This window comes from Elephas maximus, chromosome X (assembly GCF_024166365.1).
Source record: "Elephas maximus indicus isolate mEleMax1 chromosome X, mEleMax1 primary haplotype, whole genome shotgun sequence".
Lineage (NCBI taxonomy): Eukaryota > Metazoa > Chordata > Mammalia > Proboscidea > Elephantidae > Elephas > Elephas maximus.
In genome coordinates this window covers 176,694,008-176,718,616 of record NC_064846.1, presented here as the reverse complement: position 1 = coordinate 176,718,616, position 24,609 = coordinate 176,694,008, and the positions used below count along the sequence as shown (strand labels likewise).

The following is a 24,609-nucleotide window of genomic DNA, read 5'->3' as shown; positions in this document are numbered from 1 at the left end:
TGGGGAAAAGCTGACAACATTCTTTCTTAGCTTGGTTACAAAGAGAAACATTTCTTTAGATACCAGATTAAGCCTGTCGGAAAATTAACTGTTGTCATGTAAAGTGGAAATAACAAAATGGAATCATGAGGCCGAGGCTCGAGCTAGCCTTTTTAGATTCACCGGACGCTTCTATTTTGAAAGCTCTTACACAGAGGGAAAGGAAAATCAAAGAAGTATCCACATTGTTAGATTACGTGTCTATCATGGCACAGAGAATTGGATTACTGATCTGTGGACGTCGAGTGGATTGCAACTCATAAGGACTCTATAGGACAGAGTAGGATTGCCCCATAGGGTTTCCAAGGCTATAGTTTTTACAGAAGCAGACTGCCACATCTTCCTTCCGCAGAGCAGCTGGTGGGTTTCAAACGCCTATCTTTCGTTAGGAGCTGAACACGTAGCCACTGTGCTAACAGGGCTCCTTTTTCATTATTGAAAAGATGAAAATAAACACATTTAGATATCCTTGGGTCAAATTCTACTCCACCGAAACTACAATTTAGAGGCTTCCTGACATAAACAACTTGGTTATTTAAAAATGAGAGGTGGCAAACTACAGAATGTGTATCTTTTCATGATTCGAGAGCCAACTCACATGATAAGGAAAACAGTTGATGAACTGTTGTAGATGGAAGAAAGGAGAATTCTCTGACTAAAACTCTGTGTTGCACATCCCTTCTTTTGCCTGTTAATTTTTTAACTCCCAGCGGATCAACAGTTCTATCCAAGGACTTTTCTGACTTGGACACGCCCACCCACCCTCACGTCTTGGCGATTCTTGGAATTTGGGATTTTAGAGATGTAAAGACCCCACATCCAGCCTAGTCTCTTATCCAGGTGGGTGAGGGGTAGAATGCAGATGCATAGGCCCTTCAGATGTCAACATAGCAAGGTTATATAAATTTTTGTATGAGCGACTTATCTGATTTTTAAACTTAAAAAAAAAATTTTTTTACGTAAAGCGCAATAAAAATAAAAAATAATGAAGAAGGAAGTGGTTTGTGAGAGATATTTACAACGTTAAAAAATGAAGTAGATGCTGAATCAGCTTAAATCTGTTCAGATTTGTTTACTCGGTTTGGAGGTTTAGGATCATGGTTTCATGGGATATTCTGATTAAGTGGCCTAATCACATGTTTAGTACTTATACCTTCTAGTTAGTTGTGTAGTGCCTGGGGTCTTAAACACTTACAAGGAGCCATGAAAGACGTAACAGTTGGTCTGTATTCACCGGCAGCAACAGAGGAAAAACTTGAGTCAGGAATATAAAGAACATATGGAAAGTGTAGATAATTGTCTCCATGAAAAACTGCTTCCAATACCATGAGACCAGAAGAACTGGGTGGTACCTGAGTACCATTACTGAACATTTTGATCAAAGGCTCTGTAGAAGAATCCTCATAAAAAGGGATAAAATACAGATAAGAATTTCAAATTCTCATGGACTCCAACTTCCTGAATCCATGAAGGTTGAATGAACCCCTGAAAATATTGCCCTGAGATAAACATTAAACCTTAAACCAAAAATATCCCCTGAAGTCTTCTTAAACCTAAACAATTGTTTAACTCGTCAAAAATGCCTGCCTTGAGCATCGGGCCCTTTCAGGAACTATCTATGTGGGATCAAACTGACAACAGCAGCAGGAAAGATTAGATAAGAAACTTAGGGAGCAATGAATTTATGTTAATGGGGGAAGAAGAACTCAGAAAAGGAGGACGAGAAGGGTGACACAACTTGAAGAATGCAATCAATATCACTAAATGGTACATGTAGAAACTGTTGAATTGTTGTATGTTTTGCTGTGTATATTCTCAACAACAACAAAATAAATACAATTCGGAGAAGGTCCTTATCTCTTCCCGAGGTGCTCCCAAGTGTTCTTCATGTGGCTTGTCAACTCTCTTCCTCCATCTCAGTTTCTCTGGCTTACTTGTTGGGTCTCTTTTATATCTCAAAAGACATTGACTCCAGACACAGCCAGCACTAATCCTGTCTCATTAGCATAACACAGGCAACCCATTCCCAAATGGGAATATGACCACAGATATATAGGGCAGGATTCATGACAATACTTTTGGGAGACACAATTGAGTCTGTAACATTCCACGTTTTGGCCGCCAAATTGAATATATCTGCCACATGCAAAACCCATTCACCCCATCACATCATTCCAAAAGTCTTAAATCAATTCTAAGTTCAAAATCTCATCTTCCAAGTCATCTAAATCAAATACAGGTGAGACTTTAGGCATATTCCATCCTCGGACAAAATTCCTCTTCATCTGTGAACCTGTGAAATCTAGGTTACAAATTATCTGTTTCCAAAGTACAATAGTAGAACAGAAACAATGTTGACATTTCTATCACAAGAGGGGTAAATTAGAGGGAAAGAAGGGATAAGGGGCACCAAGTAATTCCAAAACCCAGCACCCCAACATATATTATCACTCAAGGCTTCAAAATAATCCTCTGGTCTCTGAGAACATGCAGGCAATAACCCTGCATTCCAGAGTCTAGGTGTTGACCATGATCTTCGGATTCTGGGTGTAGGCCCCTGAATCCTGAGCTTGATCTTGGCCTTTGAAGCCCACTGAGATGGCAACACTGCTCCCTTGCCTTGGGCGGCCCCATTCTTCTAATCCCTCTGGCAGCCCCACCACCTCAAACCCAACAAGCCCTGTTCTTTTTTGTATGTGTGCTTTAGTTGAAAATTTACAGCTCAAGTTAGTTTCTAATACAAAAGTTTATACACATATTTTTATGTGACCCTAGTTGCTATCCCTGTAATGTGACCACACATTTCTCCCTTCCACCCCAGATTTTCCGTGTCCATTCAACTAGCTCCTATCCCTTTCGCTGTCTCATCTCGCCTCTGGACAGGAGCTGCCCATTTAGTCTTGAGTATCTGCTTGAACTAAGAAGCACACTCTTCAAGAGTATTACTTTATGCGTTATAGTGCAGTCTATTCTATGTCTCAAGAGTTGGCTTTGGGAATGGTTTTAGTTCTGGGTGAACAGAGAGTCCAGGGGTCATGTTTTCGGGGGTTCCTCCAGTCTCAGTCAGACCACTAAGTCTGGTTTTTTACTAGAATTTGAGTTCTGCACCGCGCTTTTCTCCTGCTGTCAGGGGCTCCCTATTGTGTTCCCTGTTAGGGCAGTCATTGGTGGTAGCTGTGCACCATCTAGTTCTTCTGGTCTCAGGGTGATGGACCCTCTGGTTTATGTGGACCTTTCTGTCTCAGCACTACACAGTCATTCAAAACCCTTGGCTTGTCAGCATGCTGGGTGCTCTTCCTGACCCTTTGACTGTGCTGGTACTTTCTGTGCAGTCATTGAAATCCCACGCTATTTCTGTGAGCTCACCAAAGTCCTCAAGCTTGCCTACTCCAACACCTTCATCAGCAAACTTGTGTTATATATTGTGACAGACGTCATGGTTTTTCTTCCTCTTGCTCGGATCCTTTTCAGATATGCAGAAACTGCGTATTATATACTGAGCATCTCAAGAAAGGAAGGGAAGTGCCTTAGTTACCTAGAGCTGCTGTAACAGAAATACCAGAAGTGACTGGCTTTAACAAATTAATTTTCTCACAGTTTAGGAGGCTAGAAGCCTAAATTCAGGGTGCTGCCTCTAGGGAAATGCTCTCTCTTTCCGTGGGTTCCGGGGAAAATTCTTGTCTCAGGTCGTGTTTCTCTGTTCCCTGATGATCTTCACGTGATCTGGCATGTCTTTCCCTCGATCTCTGCATGTTTGTTAGGTTGCTTGCTTAAAATTTCTCTTTTTATATCTCAAAACAGATTTCTGAGATTACAAAAATGATCCATAATATCTTCACTAACACTGTCTCATTAATATGAGAAAACCCACTCCCAGACTGAATTATAACCACAGGGATAGGGTTTAGGATTTACAACACAGATTTCTGGGCGACACAATTCAATACATAACATTTCACTTTTGACTCCCTCCAAATGCGTGTCTTCACCGCATGCAAAAAACATTCACGTCACACCATCCTAAATGTCTTAAATCAACTCCAAGCCCAAAATCTCATCTTCTGAATCCTGAAAATCAAAGATGTGTCAAAATTCCTTTGCATCTGTAAACCTGTGAAACCTAGACTACAAGTCATCTGTTTCCAAAGTACAATGGTGGAATAGGCACAAGGTAAATGTTTCCATTACAGATTGGAGAAATCGGAGGGAAAGAAGGGATAATAGGCACCAACCAAGTCCAAAACCCAGCAGAACAAATTTCATTATTTCTAAAGGCTTGAAAATAATGCTCTGTTCCCTGAGAGCATCTGGGCAATGTTCCCACCCTCCAGAGCGTGGGTGTTGGCCATGCTTTCTGGATTCTGGTTGGAGGTCTCTCAGCTTGGGGTTTCACACCTAACTTCCAAGGCCACTGGGTTGGCTACTCTGCCCCCTTGGCTTTAGGTAGCCCTGTCCTCCTAGTCCACCTGAGCGGCGACTATTTCCCCTCGACCCTGGCAGACACCATTCTCCTGCCCCTTGAGCATGGCAACCCCACTCCCTCAGCTTTGAGCAGCAGACCAATCCTCTTGACACAACTGAATGGCAGCCCCACATGTCAAAACCGAGATGCTGGAGATTTAAGTCTTTGAAACCTAGGAGGGTGTGTCTGCACCCTTTGAAACCCAGGAGTTCTTGGCTCCACCCTTTGACAATCAGTCAGCCCCGGTTCTGCTATTCCTTCCAACTTTTCTGCTGATCTCAGAGCAGCTGCAGGGATTATTCTTCTTTTGGAGGACAACAGATGTAGCTCCTCTGCCCACTTTCTTGCCTGTAGAATTCCAAGAGGCAGAGGGCTTTCCTTTTGCAGCCACATCCTTGACAAACATTCTAGGACACGTGTCCTTAGTTTGTTCAACAGAATTTTCCAAACCTTTAAGTTCTGTTCTCATGTTGCACAGTTCACTTTTAAGTCCATCTCGTTCCTGTTGCATTTTACTATTAGCAGTAAGAAGAAACCATGTGACCTCTTTAAGACCTTGCTTAGAAATCCCCTCACCCTTCTATCCCAGGTCATCAGTTACAAGGTCTGCCTCCCACAGAACATTTGGACATAATTGAGGCAAGCTCCTTGACGTTGCCTAAAAAGAATTAGTCCTCCTCCATCGTCCAATCACATGTTCACCTTTTAAAGCACTAGCAGAAGCACATTTAATGTCCACATGTCTAGCAACATTCTGTTGATGGCACCATATGTATTCTCTAAAATGATGGAGAATTTTCTATGGCTCACCTCACTTCTTTCTGAGCCCTCACCAGAATTGCTTCTGATGTCCATAGCTCTACCGACCTTCGCTTGAAGATCATCTAGGCTTTGACTATTACGCACATTAAAACTCTTCCAGGCTTTTGCTATTACCCAATTCGAAAACCACTTCCGCATTTTAGATATTTTTTTAGAGCAGCATCCCACTGTCCCATAACAAATTCTTAGTTGTCTAGTGTTGATATAACAGAAATAACACAAGTGGGTGGCTGTAACAAACAAAGCTATTTTTGCAACAGTTTAGGGAGCTGGAAGTTCAAATTCAGGACACCAGCTCTAGGGAAGCCTTCCTTTCTCTGTGGCCTCTGAGGGAAGGTCCTTGTCTCTTCTCAGCTTCTGATCTCTGTTTCTTGGTTATCTTCATGTGGTGTGGCATCTGTCTTCCCCCAGCTCTGCTCGCCTGCTTGCTCAATCTAATTATTTTGCATCTCGAAGGAGACTGACTTAAGACATACCTTACACTGATATTGCCTCATTAACATAACCAAGAAACCCCACTCCCAAATAGCACTATATCCACAAGTATAGGGATTAAGGTTTATAACACATCCTTTGGGGGGATACAAATTCGATCCGTAACAGGAAGTATAAAACATTTTCTCCTGTGGGTCTCACCTCTCGTTTGTCTCCTTGTTCTACGAAGCCTGCCTGCTTATGTCTGTGTGTCACTTCTGCAGGGGTGTTTGCCGTTCTGTACACAGTGGTCGCTTCCATGACAAAGCCCTTCATCTACAACTTGGTGAACAAGGGCATAAAGGGAGCCCTGCAGACATTTCTCTACAGTGAGAGTTCCTGCCAGAGACACGGCCAATGTCCTGTGCTGGACACATGTGTCCATGGGTGATGGAACAGAGCAGTTAATAGTGTGAACTGTTAGGTTTTTCTTTCCTGGCTTAAAAATCTTGATGCCACCTTAATAGAAGGTGGTTTTGAGAAATATGCTTAGCTCCCCTGTGCCTCAGTTTCCTCATCTGGGAAAGAGAGGCTATGACAAAGTGTGCCACATGTGGTTGATATGAGGATTAAATGAGCTAATATGGTAAATCACCAGCACAAGAAATACCACGTGAAGTTCCAAGTAGATGTTGGCTATGGGTATGTAAAAGGGAAGTTTTGATGTGTCCCTGGATTTTGTCCCATACTGTTAGGCCAGTTTTTGGCCACGTGCAACGGCTTCCACCAGGGCTGCATACCCCAGGATGCATGTAGGATGTTCAGCAGCCTCCTTGGCCTCTAAAACACTAGAGTGTATTAGCACGTGCCTCCCTCGCAGTGTTTCCAGATATTGCCAGATATCCTGAGGTGGAAAATGGTCCCCAGTTGAGAATCACTGATGTAGGGGGAGTGTCTCCAAAACAGAAAGAAAACATTTCATAAGGCTATAAAGAAATAAATGGGGACTATATACTTGTCCCATCTGGGAATCTTGGGAAATACGATTAGGGACTGGACTTGTGTTAAAATAGTAGCAGGAATGGAGACTTCCAATTTTCCTAGATTCGTACTTTCTACAATTCACTTCCTTTTTTTTTTTATGGTGCCTTTCTAATCTTTGGCTGAAGAGTGAACCTGAGGAGTGACTTCAGTACTGAGTTAAAAGGCTGTCTGGGGGCCATACTCTCAGGGTTTCTCAGTCTCTGTCAGACCAGTAAGTCTGGTTTTCTCTTGTGAGTTTGGATTTTGTTCTACTTTTTCCTCCAGCTCTGTCTGGGATCCTCTATTGTGATCCCTGTCAGAGCAGTCGGTGTTGAAATCAGGGCACCATCTGGTTGTGCTGGACTATCTGGTGGAGGCTGTGGTAGTTATTCATTAGTGCTTTGAACTAATCTTTACCTTGTGTCTGTGGTGTTCTTCATTATTCTTTGCTCCAGACAAGGTGAGAAAAGTGGAGCATCTTAGATGGCCACTCACGAGCTTTTAAGACCCCAGATGCTACTCAACAAAGTAGGATGCAGAACATTTTCATTTTAAAGTGTGTTATGCCAATTGAGCTAAATATTAATGAGTCAGTGGTCCCTAGCCCTCAGTCCGGTAATTCGGTCCCTCAGGGAATTTGGATTTGTCTATGAAGTTTCCATGACCTTGGCTTGATCAAGTTCTGCTGACTTCCCCAGTATTCCCTAGTGCCTTAGCCTTCATCAAAGCTACCTCTTAACTATTCACTAGTGTTTTTCTCTCCTTCCTCGCCCTTTCCTTGTAACCATCAGAGATCGTTTCTGTGTTTAAAACTTCCTATGAGTTTTTGTAATAGTGGTCTCGTACAGTATTCGCCCTTTTGTGATTGACCCATTTCACTCATTAAAATGCCCTCCCAACTCATCCATATTGTGACATGTTTCGCAGATTCATCATTCTTCATTATTTTTGCATAGTATTCCATTGTGTTCAGGTACCATAGGTTGTTTACCCATTGTCATGGGTTGAATTGCATCCCCCCCAAAATATCTCTCAATTTCGATAGGCCATCATTCCCTTGTATGATTGTCTACCATTTTATCTTCTGATTTCTCTAGGTGTTGTAAATCCTATCACTATGATGTATGAAGCTGAATTAGCGGCAGTTACATTGATGAGCTCTACAAGCATAGGTAGTGTCTTAAGGCGATCTCTTCTGAGATATAAAAGAGAGAAACCATCAGAGAGAGATGGGGATCTCATATCGCCAAGAAAGCAGTGCCAGCAGCAGTGTGTGTCCTTTGGACCTGAGGTTCCTGCACTGGGATGCTCCCAGACCAAGGCAAGACTGATGACAACACAGAGAGAAAGTCTTCCCTTGGAGATGACAGTGCCTTGAATTCAGACTTCTAGCCTTCTGGACTGTGAGAGAATAAAATTTCTCTGTGTTAAAACCATCCACTTGTGGCATTTCTCTTATAGCAGCACTAGATGACTAAGACATCCATTCACCTGTCGATGGGCACTTAGGTTATTTCCATCTTTTTGCTATTGTAGACAATGCTGCAGTGAACATGCGTATGGGTATGTCTATTTGCGTGATGGCTCTTATTTCTCTAGGGTATATTCCTAGGAGTGGTATTGCTGAATCCTATGGTATTTCTATTTCTAGTTTTTTTATGGAAGCACCAAATCGTTTTCCAAAATGGTTGTACCCCTTTACATTCTCACCAGCAGTGCATAAGAGTTCCACTGTCCCTTGTCTTAGTCATCTAGTGCTGCTATAACAGAGATACCACAAGTGGATGGCTTTAACAAAGAGAAATTTATTTCTTCACAGTAAAGTAGGCTAAAAGTCCAAATTTGAGACGTCGGCTCCAGGGAAAGGCTTTTACTATCAGTCTTCTCCTCAATCTGTCCCAGCTTTGGAAGCCTCTCTGAGCAGGGACCCTGGGTCCAAAGGACACGCTCTGCTCCCGGCAGTGCTTTCCGGTATGAGGTTCCCCTGTCTCTCTGCTCACCTTTTTCCTTTTATCTCTCATGAAAGGTGGTGCATGCCACACCCCAGGGAAACTCCCTTTTCATTGGATCAGGGAGGTGACCTGGTAAAGGGTGTTACATCCCACGCTAATCCTCCTTAACATAAAACTACAATCACAAAATGGAGGACAACCACAGAATAATGGGATCATGACTTAACCAAGTTAATACATTTCCGGGGGGACATAATTCAACCCATGACATCCCTGCAACCTCTCCAGCATTGATTTTTGGGTTTTTGTTGTTGTTGTTCTTACGTGCCAATAATGTTGGGGTAAGAAGGTAGCTCATAGTTTTCTTTAACTTAATGTGGTTTAGGTTAAAGTTTACACATCAAGTCAGTCTCTCATACAAAAAGCTGTGCAGACCTTGCTATGCAGTCCTAGCTGTGCTCCCCTTAACGAGACAGCACATTCCTCCTCTCCACCCTGCATTCCCCGTGTCCATTCAGCGAGCTCCTGTCCCCCTCTTCCTTCCCATCTCGCCACCACACAGGAGTTGCCCACATAATCCTATGTGTCTGCTTGAGCCATGAAGTTCACTCCTCAGCAGCATCATTGTCTTATAGCCCAGGCCAATCGCTGTGTGTAGAGTTGGTTTCGGGAATGGTTCCAATCTTGGGCTATCAAAGGTTCGGGGACCTTGGCTGTCAGGGTCCCTAGTTCTCAGGCAGACCATTAAGCCTGGGCTTTTCATGAAATTTGAAGATCTGCATCCCACTATTGTCCTGTTCCATCAGGTATTCTCTGTTGTGTTCTCCCAGGGCAATGATCACCAGCAGCTGGGCACCATCTAGTTCTTTGAGTCTCAGGCTGGTGGAGTCTCTGGTTTATGTGGCCCTGTTTCTTGGGCTCGTATTTCTCTTGAGTCTTTGGTGTTCTTCATTCTCCTTTGCTCTATGTGGGTTCAGACCAATTGATGCATCTTACGTGGCCGCTTCCTAGCGTTTAAAACCCCAGCGGCCTCTCACCAAAGTGGAATGCAGACTGTTTTCTTAATACATTTTGTTATGCCAATTGACCGACACATCCCTTGCAACCATTGTCTCCAGACACCTGTCCTTACTACTCTGGCCTTTGAAGCTTTTGGTTGTATTGAGGAAATTCCTTTTGTTTTTCTTCAGTTGTACTTCCCATCGCCTACATTTTTGTCTGCTATCTAGTTAGTGAATATCCCTCTCTCCCTGCCTCGCAGTAGTTTTCATTTGCATTTCTTTAATGGCAGTGATGGTGAGCATTTTCTCAATCCTGTTAGCTGCCCCACATTACCGTTATTAATGAAATTCTGCAGCTTTGGAAGTTATCAGAAATGAAATGGAACTCATAAAGATCAATATCCTAGGTTTTACTGAGCTGAAATGGACTGGTATGGGACACATCAGACATTCGTATGACCAACTATGCCAGGAATGACAAATTGAAGAGGAATGGAATTGCATTCATGATCAAAAAGAACCTTTCAAGATCCTGAATTACAACACTGTCAATGACAGCATAATATCCATATGCCTACAAGGAAGAACAGTGAATACAAATATTATTCAAATTTATGCATCAACAACTTATGCCACTGATGAAGAAATTGAATATTTATTCAACCACAAAGAGAAATGAAGTTCTGGTATTATATGCAAGGTGATCGATGAACCTTGAACACATATTACGAGGAGTGAAATAAGCCAGACACTAAAGGACGAATTTCATACAATTCCGTTTATGTGAAATGTCCAGAACTGGCAAAGGCAGAGAGAACAGTTTATTATTAGTTACCAGGCGCTGGAGGGAGTAGAAATGGGGACTTATTGCTTGTTGGGTACAGAGTTTCTCTTTGGGGTGATGAAAAAAAACTTTTCTTATTCTTTAGGTGAAACATTACACCTTAACTTAGTTTCTTATTAAGAAATTTACATAGATATTGTTTTGTGGCATTAGTTGGAATCCCCTGGGTTCCCTGTGTCCATTTGACCAATTTCCCTGTCCCTTCCTGCCTTCTCATCCTGCTTTTGGGCAGGAGCTACCTATTTGGTCTTATAAATCTAATTGAACTAAGAAGCACATTCCTCATGCTTATTACTTCCGGTTTTACACTCCTGTCTAATCTTTGTCTGATGAGTGGGCTTGGAGAATGGTTTCAGTTAGCAGTTTGCAGTGTGTCTGGGGGCCAAGGTCTCGGGGGCTCCTCCAGTCTCTATCAGACCATGAAATCTGCTCAAACATGAATCTGAGCTCTGTTCTACATTTTTATCCCATTTTGTCCGAGACTCTGTGTTGTGTTCCCTGGTAGGACACTCATTGCTGGCAGCCAGGCACCATCTAGCTGTTCTGGTCTCAGGCTGGTGCAGTCTCTGGTTCATGTACTCCTTTAGTACCTTGGGCTAAATTTTCTGTGTGTGTTTGGTTTTCTTCATTCTCCTTTGTTCCAAATGGGATGGGATGAAGAATTTTTGAAAGAGGGTTGATGGTTGCACAACATTGTGAATGTAACTAATGCATTTGTATACTTCAGATGGTTAAAATGGCAAAATTTATTTTTTACATGCATTTTACAATAGTTTTTAAATTCACTTATAAGAAACAAAAACAAATGATGTCTACTTAGTTCATACGAAAAAGATATAAGAAACTTCAATAGATTCTGCAGCCCCTGTTATAAAAACAAAACAAAAATGGGATGCCATAGTTTTCATAGTTTTGAAATTGACTTTGTTTTCAGAGACATGAGGATTTACTGAAAAATTGTGCATCAAGTACAGACTCCCCATGCATCCCACCTACACCCAGTGTTTCTCCTATTGTTAACATGTTGCATTCCTGTGGTGTGGGATATGTTTGTAACAACGGGCACATCAATAGTGAGACGTGGTTTGCAACTAAAATACATAGACTTCATCAGGGTTCACTCTTTGTGTTTATACTCCTATAGGTTTTGACAAATGCATACTGTCATCAGTCCATCATTACATTTCCTACAGAGTAGTTACACAGTGGTAAAAATTCCCTGGGCTCCACCTATTCGTTCCTCCTGCCTCTCCCCAAACCCCTGGCAATCAATGATTTTTGTACTGCCTCTACACTTCATACTTTTCCAGAATGCCATAGGCTTGGGATCACACAGGATGTAGCTTTTCTAGACCGGCTTCTTTCACGTAGTGTGGATTTGAGATTCCTCCATAACTTTTCCTACCTTGATAGCTGAATTATTTTCATCACTGAATAATACACCGTTGAATGGATGTCTCACTATTTGTTTACCCATTTACCTATTCAGTGACATTTTGGGTGCTTTCAATTATTGTAATTATGTAGAAAGCTGCTATAAACATTTGTGAGCAGGTTTTTATATGGATATATGTTTTTAACTCATGTGGGTAAATACCTAGGAGTGTTACTGCTAGATCAGAATGGGAGGACTGTGTTTAGATTTTGAAGGAACTGTCAGCTTATATTCCAAAGTGGAATTCCCATGGAATACAATTTTTTTCAAAAAACACTCTTAAACCAAATACAAGAAGAGTGTATTTCATTGTATACAAAATAACATCCATAAAAGTATTAACAAATGTAAAACCACATTTCCTCCTGGCTATTCCCTACAGGCTTATTTGTTATAGTCAAGGACTTTCCGAAAGGTAAAATTTAGCTTGGACTGAGAAAGTAACAAACACCGATGAGGACAAGCCCATAGTGAAAATGAAACTTTCATAGGCACAAAGGAATTCGAATGACCCCTTCTTGGAGGTAGTACTGCTTTGTTACACACTGAGAAACTTTGTTCTTTTATCACTGACTTTCAGAAATTTGCTGTTTGAAATTATAGAATTAAGGATGAAACACCCCCCTTTTGACAGAGTAGTCTCTCCACAGTGAGATGTTATATGTGATGTGAGGTGTGATGAACAGGGAAGGGCTTTCTCACGCTCCTTACATTCCTAAGTCCTCCACTATGAGTTTTTATATGTCTTGTGAGAGAAGAGGAAGTACGAAAGGCCTTCCCACATTCTTTACATTCATATGGCCTCTCTCCAGTATGAATTCTTCTATGTGTCATGAGGCCTGAGGACTGCCTAAAGGTTTTCCCACATTGCTTACATTCATAAGGCTTCTCTCCACTGTGAATTGTTATATGTGTGGTGAGGTTTGAGAGCTGACGAAAGGCTTTCCCACATTCCTTATATTCATAAGGCCTCTGCCCATTGTGAGTTCTTATATGGTTAGTGAGGTTTCCTGAGTGACTAAAGGCTTTCCCACATTCCTCACATTCATAAGGCCTCTCTCCACTGTGAGTTCGCATATGCAAGGTGAGGTGTGAGGGATCTGTAAAGGCTTTCCCACATTCCTTACATTCATATGGCCTCTCTCCAGTATGAATTCTTCTATGTGTCATGAGGCCTGAGGACTGCCTAAAGGCTTTCCCACATTGCTTACATTCATAAGGCTTCTCTCCACTGTGAGTTCTTATATGTGTAGTGAGGTTTGAGAGCTGATGATAGGCTTTCCCACATTCCTTACATTCATAAGGCCTCTGCCCATTGTGAGTTCTTATATGGTTAGTGAGGTTTCCTGAGTGACTAAAGGCTTTCCCACATTCCTTACATTCATATGGCCTCTCTCCAGTATGAATTCTTCTATGTGTCATGAGGCCTGAGGACTTGCTAAAGGCTTTTCCACATTGCTTACATTCATAAGGCTTCTCTCCACTGTGAATTTTTATATGTGTAGTGAGGGTTGAGAGCAGACTAAAGGCTTTCCCACATTCCTTACATTCATAAGGCCTCTGCCCAGTGTGAGTTCTTATATGCTTAGTGAGGTTTCCTGACTGACTAAAGGCTTTCCCACATTCCTCACATTCATAAGGCCTCTCTCCACTGTGAGTTCGCATATGCGAGGTGAGGTGTGAGGGATCTGTAAAGGCTTTCCCACATTCCTTACATTCATATGGCCTCTCTCCAGTATGAATTCTTCTATGTGTCATGAGGCCTGAGGACTGCCTAAAGGCTTTCCCACATTGCTTACATTCATAAGGCTTCTCTCCACTGTGAGTTCTTATATGTGAAGTGAAGTTAGAAGAATACCTAAATGTTTTCCCACATTCCTTACATTCGTAAGGCCTCTGTCCATTGTGAGTTCTTATATGTGTAATAAGGGATGAAGCCTGACTAAAGGCTTTCGCACATTCTGTACATTTATATGGCTTGTCTCCACTGTGAGTTTTTCTATCATTAGTGAGATGTGAGGAACACTTAAAGGCTTTTCCATATTCCTTACATTCATAAGGTCTTTCTCCACTTTGAATCCTTCTATGTACAATGAGCTTTGAGGATTGCCTAAAGTCTTTCCCGCATTCATTACATTCATAAGGCCTCTCTCCAGTGTGAGTTGTTATATGTGTAGTGAGGTATGAGGGCCAACCAAAGGCTTTCCCATGTTCCTTACATTCATAAGGCCTCTCTTCACTGTGAGTGCCTAAATGTGCAGTGAGGGCTGAGGAAAAATTAAAGGCTTTCCTAAATTCCCTACATTCATAGGGCTTATCTCTGTTATAGAAAAGGAGGGATAAAGGGTCACTAGAAGAACTTTCTTTATATTCACCGTTGTGCCCTCTCACATGTGTCCAAAAGGACGAGAAACTACAGAAATCTTTCCCATACTCATTACATTTATACTGATTGTCACTAGTGAGTGTTGTCACAGGATTCTTAAGAGTTGAGATACAAATGAAATCCTTCCCACATACCTCACATTTATGGGGTTTCTTGCCACTAAGAGGTCTCATAGGAGTGGTACCACCACAGGCTTCTCTACACGCAATAAACTGACAGGCATGGTGGTTATGTGATGAGGGATCCATGATGGCTTTTTCACAGTCAGAGCATTCAAAAGGATTTACTTCTGGAGGATTTCTTTTCTGCACGGTAAGATTTGGAATCCGCCTGAAGGTTTTCCCACACGGATTGTCTCCATTTTTTTCACGGAGGTGTTCTACTGTATGAATTCTGTTAAAAACAGGCAACATGTTGTTGGAAATCAATTATTTCCACTTCACCATTACCTAACAAAGCGAACATGCAGTTTTTCGCTTGACTTCTCTCCTGTTTCATACTTCAAATCATCTAGCAGAAATAGTACCATAATCGTCACTGCTTTTCTAAAATATGAGGCTTTCTGATCATTGTGTTTAAGTGAAATATGTTTCAAATACTCAATGTCTGACACACATTTATGAAAAGGTTGTGAAAATTCTCTGAACACGTAAGTTTTCAGCAAAGTTTATACATACACAATATACGTACACATATATATATATATTTATATATGTATAAGCACATATCAGGGCTTCAAACTGGTTTGTATTGCTTCAACAATTGCCCACGTAAATAACGGCAGTGTTCGCGTTGGATATCTGTTGCCCATCGGATTTCAACCTGTGTTGGGAACAAACCACAGAGCCCTGAACAAAGATGGCAGCCAATCTCACAGCTTTCAATGTGCGTCGCTGCCCACAGTACTGTCAATAATCTGATCTGCATGAATTCGAAAAAGTGTCAGGAACCTGCTGCAGAACACTCAATAACAGGACTGTGACAAGCAACACACATTCAAAGCAGTGTAGTGGGACATCGTCTTTGTGCAGGGCACTGCCAACTATTCTCTGCTCAGGTCAAAATCCAACAGGCTATGCAATGTGTACACCATCCTTCTTTATGTTTGCAATTACTGAACTGTTCTGAAACAGTTGGAAGCCTTGGTATATACACATCAACATATGAATGTGTATTTTAACGTCATCACAACTTAGGATTTTCTCCAGAAGCACCGTTTTCTCTTGTTGGAATGACACTCACCTCAAGCGACTCTCTTGGTTTTTATGATCATCTTTCTTACTGTGTGATTCAGAGGTTTCTCCTAACATGGAGGACCAGGTGTTATTTTTTATGTATCCCACCATTATATCTTTGCTGGGTAACTTTTCTCCATCCTTAAGGTTTCCAAAGTCTGACCCAAGAATTCAAGTTGAGGTTCGCAATATGAAACAAATGGAAAGAAATTATTTGGGGAAAAAAGACCACTGTTAATAAAGACGTAGCCACATTTCACTGTTTCAGCACTTTACCAATGGTTTAGAAGCAGTTTACTAGGACATACTTCTATGAACTTTGACAGTGACGGAGACATGAACAAGCGTAGTTAGAGCTAAGTAGAAATATACTGGACACGATATACATGTAACATTAAAAGAGGAAAAGGATCCAAATAACTGCAGCTGTGAAAGGATTGCTAAAGTCAGAAAAGGAAGCTCAGGTTTCTGTGAAGTTGTGTCCCTGGGAAAACAAATGTGTAGAGCTGACATGGTGCTCAGGAAGAAACGCTTATCATGAGGGAAGACAGTGAAGAGTAATGAGGAGTTCCTTGACATTGAGGCAATACTTTGCTCTTCAGGGTCTCTGAAGATAGACAGGTGTGGGTTGATTTGCAGCAAAATAATCATGTCAAACTTGTAATCAACACAGTAATACTCTACACGGTCCCCAAATACAATACTCTCTGTGCCCCAAAGTGACCCCTAAAGCCAGTGCTTACATTTACAACACTTAAAGAGCCTCAAGGCTTTTAATTACAAGAGAAATGAAAACTAAGTATAATACATACTGCTTTGTGCTCACGGAAAGCCAAGATACATGAGCTCTGTGAGCCAAAGGACCATGCCTCCTTTATTTAATGATTTATTCTCATTCCTCAGCCCAAATTCTGGAGTAAACTTAATGAGTAAAATAGTTTTCTTCACTAAAGGAATAATAGAAAACCGAAAAAAAAAAAAAAAGGAATCTGGTCCTACCTACTGAGGCCAGGTTTCTGAAGGTTTCAATCATCACATCTCTGTAGAGCTTCCTCTGAGTAAGATCCAGCAAAGCCCACTCTTCCGGGGTAAAGACCACAGCCACATCCTCAACAACCACTGAGTCCTAAAACATTGACACATTCTGCATCAGCAAGGTACCATGGACTTCAGTGTGTACAAGAATGAAGGGTGAGGCTGACAGTCCTGGGGAACAGAGGATTCTTAGGGATTTGACACAAGGTTCTGTGTACTATCAAGGTCTACTCTAGGGTATGGCCATCAGCCTCGTCCCTTCACTAACTACATTCACTTCCTCACTGATGGCTTTCTGTCTCACGGACTTCCAGCACTGAAATTATCTCTCTACCGTTCGACTGTGACCAATTGCAGTCGTATTCTCCTCTCTCTTTACAGTCTGGAATGGTTAGAAAACATAGCAGACATTAGAGAAATGCTCTCATTCAGATCTTCACTTCCTTGTGAACAAACAATTACCACTCCTTCCGTAAGCCCTACCAGAACACACTCAACAAAACATAAAGCACAGGGTGAAGACAGGATGATGTATACTAACTGGTAAACACTGCAGAAGGGCAGTTTTGCTTTTGTTTCTCACAACCATGGGAGGACCAGGGGCCAATTATCAACACACTGGCAACCCAAACACTGAGCTGGTCATATTTTCTTCAACTCTTGGAGATAAGCATGTGGCTGATTCAGGTCAGGAGACTCTCATTCAACAGAGAGCACCAAGGCCCAAGGTGGGAATGTGATAGGTCCACAAACACAGTCTAATGTTAGAAGATGACAAGGAGCAAAACCTCTGCAGAAACAAGGACAGCACGCCCTTGTGTTTCCTCAGTGACAAAAGGTTACCATTTCCATTTGGAAACCCTGGTGGCATAGTGGTTAAGTGCTACGGCTGCTAACCAAAGGCTCGGCACTTCAAATCCGCCAGGCGCTCTTTGGAATATCTATGGGGCAGTTCTACTCTGTCCTATATGGTCGCTAGGAGTCGGAATCAACTTGATGGCACTTGGTTTGGTTTTTGGTTGGGATGACTGTAAAACATGATGAACGTAATCAGTGTCACCAAACTATACATGTAAACGCTGTTGAATTGACAAAGATTTTGTTAGGTATAACTTCTACTACAAAAAAATTAATTTTATAAGTAAGCTGAAATGCAGATGGTTTACCGGTTAAATTGCCCGTGGAGCCTAGGAAATAGACTTACACACCAGCCTCTAGGGGCTGTGCTTTAGAATTCTCTCACATTCGCAGCCCCTGGAAGGCACCTAACCATGACTACCTGAACCCTGACCACTGGAAGCCCCTCGTCTGTAAGAGTGACCTTTCTGAAACAGCAGCAATCCGTTGGGTTTCTCGTGTCAAGAGGAGAGAAAAGGCTGCTAAAAGACGCCTTCAGTGCTGAAACAGAGTAATTTTAGAGAAAGAAGACTCCTCTTCTCAGGGAAATGGTGACGTGAGCAGCCTATGACATCTCTAATCTGTCCTGGTATGATCGGATGACAGCAACTTTGAACCAGAGCCCAAAGCCAAAGGTCTCCTCCACTGCAGTGGGCGAGGTTATATATTTTAAACTCATCAAAAACCCTGATATTTATTATAGAATAATGATGAAATGTCCCATGTACTGAGCAACTGTGATTTTTCTTTCATGACTCTTCTAAGCAGATATTATTTCAGACAGGTCATAGCTGAGTAAAGTTAGAGATGTTCATTTAATCACATCCTCAGTGTTTCCCACATGGAACTCTGCTGAGCCAGGATCACAATGCAGGTCAATTTCTCTTTAAAGTCTAAATTGCTGACAACTCCATTTCTGTCCATATGCATACAGTTTTGTTGTTATTTTTGCTGTTACCGTCCAATAACAGCATAAAAAAAAAAAAAAAAAAAAAAAGACCCAAACCCAGTAGATGATCTAAAGTCCTCTTGGATAATAGGAAGAGGAGACAAAGGTAAACATTCTATTCAATTCTTACAACCAGGACATACTTCTCCTGGCAAAGCCCTGTGTCTCAGACAAGACTTCTTCCCTCCAGACCCTTAACTGTGGCTACATTTATTCATTAAAATTCATTCAGGTCCTACTGATACAGAGGCTACCGCACATTGGCAAAGCAGCTACAGCAGTGAACAAAACGAACACCCCGATGAACATGGATAGTAAATTCTTTGAGTGGGGACAGTAAATTTAAATACATAAACATGTATATATAACTATCATGTGGGAATGTGTTGTATAAAAGAATTCAGGTCTCTGAGAAGAAACCGTTCTAGAAGGAGGAAACAGCCAGAGCACAGGTCAGAAGGTGTGAAGGTGTCTTGGATGTCTTAGGAAGAGCCAAAGGCCCCGCGTGGCTGGAGCCGAATGCAATGCAGAGGAAAAACCGTCTTAGGAATCTGGAGGGGTGATTGGGGTCAGTGGGCTTATCATGTTCGGGGGAACTCGTTGGCAACTGAAAAGAATCTGGCTTTTAATCTTAGTGAAATGCTGAGTAATTTTACACTTTTGAGCAGTGGAGGAAACTGGTATGATACCTCTCAATCCTTTAAAGACTCAAAGTGCTCCAGTGCCTAGGGAGACTCAAGACCACTGTTCAGAGACATGGGACAAGGATGGCTCTAGAGGGTCGGGGCTCAGCCTCCACAGCCAGAGCTCCTCTGTCTTCAGATTCAGGACAGAAGACTCTGTCATTCAACACAGAACACCAAGAACCGGGACAGGGGAGGGGGGATATTAACACCGTGTGATGCTACCTCTGAGAGTCACATAAGGAAGGTGACACCAGATATTCAAATCTTCAAATGCCATGTATGTAAGGATGAAGGGCCCAGAGACAGTGGAGCAAGGTATTAGGGTGCCTCCTAGGGCTCAGTTCCTCAGCCTCCTCTGTCACTGTCTTCTTCACTGAAACCACAGTCCCGCAGCACACGGCTGCTTCCCCAACAATTCAGATCCAGCCTCACCCACATAATGCTAAGGATAACCCAGTTCTGCGTAGAACTCACCATTTTCTTCTCCAGCTTCTGGGAGTCTATGGAATGACGTCTCTGACCCCAAGAAGCCACTTCCAGGAAGAGGGACAGGACTGGAAGCAGAGGCCTGGGCAGTCTGGAGGCAGATGAATAATGTTTGGTCCACACACCAGTGACAGCAATTGAAATCCTTCCCTGTGATTGATGGATGTGCCAGATGGTCGCCTGAGGTCCCCAGCTGCCTGGACTGGACTAGTCCTCCCTGCACCACACCTGAGGTCTGAAATGGAAGAAGGATGGGGAAGAAACAGTGTGGAGGAAGCACGGACTGACAGGCCTTTGGCCTCCTCCCAGGCTCAGGGCAATGCTCCACCCTGAGGGCCTTTACACTAAAGGCAGAACAGGCTCCAGCCCCCAGAGGACACACCCGCATTCTTCAGGAAGCTCCACAGGCCTCTCCTTTCTGCAACAAGATCACACATGGAGGAATTTACCTCTCCCACAGCATGAGAAGCAACCAGGCCTGGCCAGGCTACAAAACTTGAACCTGATTTCCTCCAGGGACTTAGGGATTCAATGTTCAAGTTGTGGGCTTACCTATGTACCTTTGTTCCTGGTGTCAGATGTCACTGTTATCTGACATTAACATGGATGAAATTTTAAGAACATACTTTTCATATATTGACAATGAACTCATCCTGGTTCATTTATTTTTAAGTTATGTGCTGTAAAAACCTTCCACTGTGGCTTTCTAAAACTTTTTCATCTCACTTATGACACTGTAATATCTGATCAGTATTTTTTCTGTTCCTTTGGAATTAACTAACATTTCTTTCTGCCCCTTGACTTGTCTCGTATTTTTTCCCCCTTCATTTTCAAACCATGAGAACACCACTCACTAAGATTTTGAGAAATCTGGGGGGATTCCTGAACACTTTTTCTTCCTGATATAGATCAACAAATAAATCAGAAAATCTTTATGCTTTCACGAAGGACCCGTCTCGTACTTCACTTCCTGTTTCTTTTCACCCTGCTCCCTCTCCAGCTTGAGTCCTATTTCATTTCTTGGTCTCACTGTCAATGAATTCTCTGTTGCAAGATCTTTACACCAGTGTCTCCCCTCTACACGTTATCCTTCTTTTTTTTTATTTTCTGTAATACAGCTCGCTAATTTTAATTCACATCATTATTTCTCGACTAGTATTTCCAGCATAAACCACGAGCTTGTTCAGTATGTGGAAAACTCAAGTCCCATCCCAGAATTTCTCAATCGAAATTTGCATTTCAACCAGATCCGGGGGTTATGCACATTGACAGTCAACCGAGAGAAGCATTCAGTGATGTACAGGAATGAGCAGTCTATGAAGGGATGCCCTTTATCCATCCACACCTCTATTGTATCACTGGCTATCTTCCTGATTCACAATCAATCTGCGCGTCTAGGCCTCCTCACAGTCCTCCCTAATTTGTTCATAACAAGCTCCTGCCTGACATCATTCAATCATCGTTGTCACTTCCAAATTCTATCTGCGGCATAGGAAATGCTCAGTGCCCATCAGTGGCTGTCCATGGGCCTTCCAAAAGCCCAGAGTATTCAGCACGGTTCTAAACGATCTGTTCCAATCCAGCTCACACAAACCTCACCACTCACTTGTTGTTTTCTCTGCTTTAATCATTTCTGACTTCCATCAATGAATAGATAATACTGGGTTCTCTGCTGTCTCAGGGATTTACACATTTATTTTTCCCAACTGAAATACTCTTTCCACCCCCACCCATACAAAATGGTATCAGCTCTACACAACACTGCATGTAGCTAAAAAAAAAAACATTTTCTGAATCTTCACTGAGATAATTTCCCTTTTCAAGCAGTTGCACCTCACTCTCGGGTTAGGTCTTTTTAATACAGATATCACATATCCTTAGTTTTTCATTCTTTCTTTAAAACTGTCTCCCAAGCTAGATGATAAATCTATGGGCAGACACTCTGTATTTTGTCTTCTTGTTCCTTCTGGCCTTTGACACTGATCATTGAGGACACACACAGATTATTACCTGTTATATATAGTCTTCAGCAGCACTATCCAAGAGTACTTTATGTGAAGATAGACATGTTCTGTTTCTGTACACTCCAATATGGTAGGCACTAGGCCTATGTGCCTATTCACCACAGAACATATGACTAGTGCAAAGAAGGAACTCTACTTTGAGTTTTAATTACTTTTAATTGAAATAGCAACACACAGCTAATGGGCATCACACCTCTAGTGAACTCACCAGACCCTTAAGCAACCAACAGGGCAGAGAGGGCATGAAAGCTGCCAGCAGCACAATGCAGAGCTTCATAGTTTTGGGCTTGCTAAAAGTCTGTCACATAGGGAAATGGAACATTGCACTCAGTTTGCTTTTACTTGCATCATGAAGGTTAATGTCAACCTCAACTGGATTTACCTCGTTCTGAAAACCTCAATGACATTTAAACATAGAAATGAGTGGGAATAACTGAGGGGACAGGAGGGGCACTTTCTGCAGAGGTGACATTTGAAGTGAGACAAGAATTATAGGAATTATTGGGTTCCTAGAGTTTAAAACTTTTCCTCTAATCAGCAGAAATACTTGGTGCGAAGGCCGAAAGGCAGGGAAAATGTTGACATGTCTGAAAAAGATTTTTCTAAAAAGATGTCAAGAGCCTATGAAATATGAGGGTGTTCTCAATTTAAGTCAGATGTGGAGGGTCTTGCCAGAGAGGGTAAAATATGTGGATTTTTTCTGGATGTGATTGAGAGTTGGCTTGGTTTACATTGTTGATATCTGCCTCTTGCTGCTGGGTGGAGGCTGTACCTTCCTCTGAAAAGAGAAATAGGAGAAGAAAGTTCAGAGCTGCCTTCCTAAGGGAGCTCCCCTCTCACGGTAGCTTGGACTGTTTCCCTGAATGCAGTGAATGAATGAAGGCTGGTGCAGCTTACCGGCTGGGAAAGCCAGGTGAGAAGTAGATTTGTTCAGGTGAGATTTTAAAAGCTCTGTCTTGGACACGTTAGGTTTCAGAGCGTTACAGTCCTTAGTGTTCCAGGTGGGCTATGGGAAGGACTTGGTGTCTGAGTCCATTGGTACCCAGGAGCCTGAATCTCATCCTGTGGGCCGTCTTCTGCTGGCCACGAACAATCACACTGTGTCCTCTGAAACAGGCTGCATTCCCACTTCTGAAGCTGCAAGCTAAAGGAGAGGAAGAGCAGAGTGTTGGCACGGATGAGGCCTTTAGCAAATAATTAATGGCTCCTGGCACAGATTCTAACGTCTGACAGCAGACATTTGGTTTCTGTACTAAGGGACTGGACAAGCTTGATGCAGACCAGGGGCTGGTAATTACAGTCAACTTCTGGATGAAAAGCTTCTTTTTTTCTGCTTGGCTTTCAAGGCTGTGTGAAGACTTCTCCTGAGTGAAGACATCCCTTATTTTAACTGAACCACTGCTTATAGTTGTACACGTTACAGTGAATTCTTTAGATCTTTGTAAACACTCAGGCGTATTTGGAAGAAGCATGTGAACCTGCCTTTTTGGTAACTTTGAAAAACGCCAACATGGAACTTCATGTGGTTTAACCTGTTTCGTTGAATAAGAAATTAAATGACTACCGTGTGTGTGTGTGTGTGAGAGAGAGAGAGAGAGAGAAGAGAATCTAATAAAATGAAGAAAGCTTTCTTCGCTGGAAAAAAAAAAAAAAGCTGATACTGTCATGGTATCTGAGGAGCATTTCTTAGATTCTCACCGAGGAAAACTCAGTAGTTTTGAATGAAGGCTTGAATTTGACATGAAGTAACATGACAACAGTCATGTCTCCAAAGGAAAGTCCCATCCAGAATGGGAGTACTCCTAGAATATCTATCTCTAGAGAAGGAAAATAGGAGGCACCACATTATTCAACACCATGTTGAGATTAAAAGTGCTGTTCAAAAATTGGTTTTACTGTACGCAGTTTTACAGTTTTTGACTCATACTATATTTTTACAATTTAAAAAAAGAAGCACGTTTATTTTCTCCACACACTAGCTTTCAACAATGGATTCTGAGCTACAATAGCAAAAAGCTCAAGGAATAAAAGACAAAACAGATCAATTAAGACTCTCAACAAAGGGAAGAGACAATCTACAGAATGGGAGAAAATACACTGAAACCTGTGAGAGCTGGAATTTGACAGGATTGCCTTCTTTTTCTGGGTCTTGCAATTTTTCCGCCTTTTACGCAGCGCAGCCTTGCCACTTTTTGGTCACTTCTTTAATGGAAAATATTTGAGTTTTCCTACTCTGACAGGTTTCCACCTTAGAGGTTCCAGCTTTCACAGGTTTCACTGCATTTGGGAATCATACATGCCATAAGGGTTTAGTATCCAGGACAGAGAAAGACCTCCTAAGTGTCAGCAACAATTATAAAATTGGGCAAAAAACTGAAGGAGACATTTCACCAAAGATGATAAGCAAATGGTCAATAAACACATGAAAAGATGATGAATGCCCTTGTCATTAGGGAAATGCAAACCCAAACCACAAGACACACCACCTCATCCCTAGGAGGATGGCTACTATCAGAAACAACAAGAGTTGGAGAGAATATGAAGAAATTGCCGGAGGGTTGCAAAATGGTTCAGCCTCTGTGGAAAAGTGTGCCTGTTTTTCAAAATGTTAAACATACGAATAGCCTATGACCCAGAAATTTCCATTTATAGGAGCGCAGATGGTGCAAATGGTTAAGTACCCGCTTGCTAACCAAAAGACTGACAGTATGAACAACAACAAAAAGAGCAGATGTTGAGGCTGCTGATGAACAACCATATACCTCATGGGACGTGGTTCCTTGCTTTGGAGGTTGAGGGTTACGCTTTCATGGGACATCCCAGTTAACTGGCCTAATAACGTGTTGAGTGATTTAACCTCCTAGTTCACTGTGTGGTGCCTGGGGTCTTACAAGCTGCCATCCAAGGCACAAAAGTTGG

At 42.2% G+C, this 24,609-nt stretch overlaps 1 protein-coding gene across 11 annotated transcripts in view; it reads right to left on the bottom strand.

Annotated features, from left to right (window-relative positions):
* The window catches only part of LOC126069370 (zinc finger protein 208-like), a 464,532-nt gene that overhangs the window by 267,179 nt on the left and 172,744 nt on the right, over nt 1–24,609 (bottom strand). For 10 of the 11 annotated variants that reach the window (XR_007515918.1, XM_049872688.1, XM_049872693.1 and 7 more), the window contains one exon: nt 12,998–13,585. Coding sequence is in view for 10 of the 11 variants with exons in the window: in XM_049872688.1 (XP_049728645.1) it covers nt 12,998–13,585 (588 nt within the window). In the remaining variant the exon portion in view is untranslated. Of the gene's footprint in view, nt 1–12,878; nt 13,586–24,609 lie in introns of all 11 variants that reach the window. The other variant, XM_049872697.1, reaches the window with a different exon arrangement.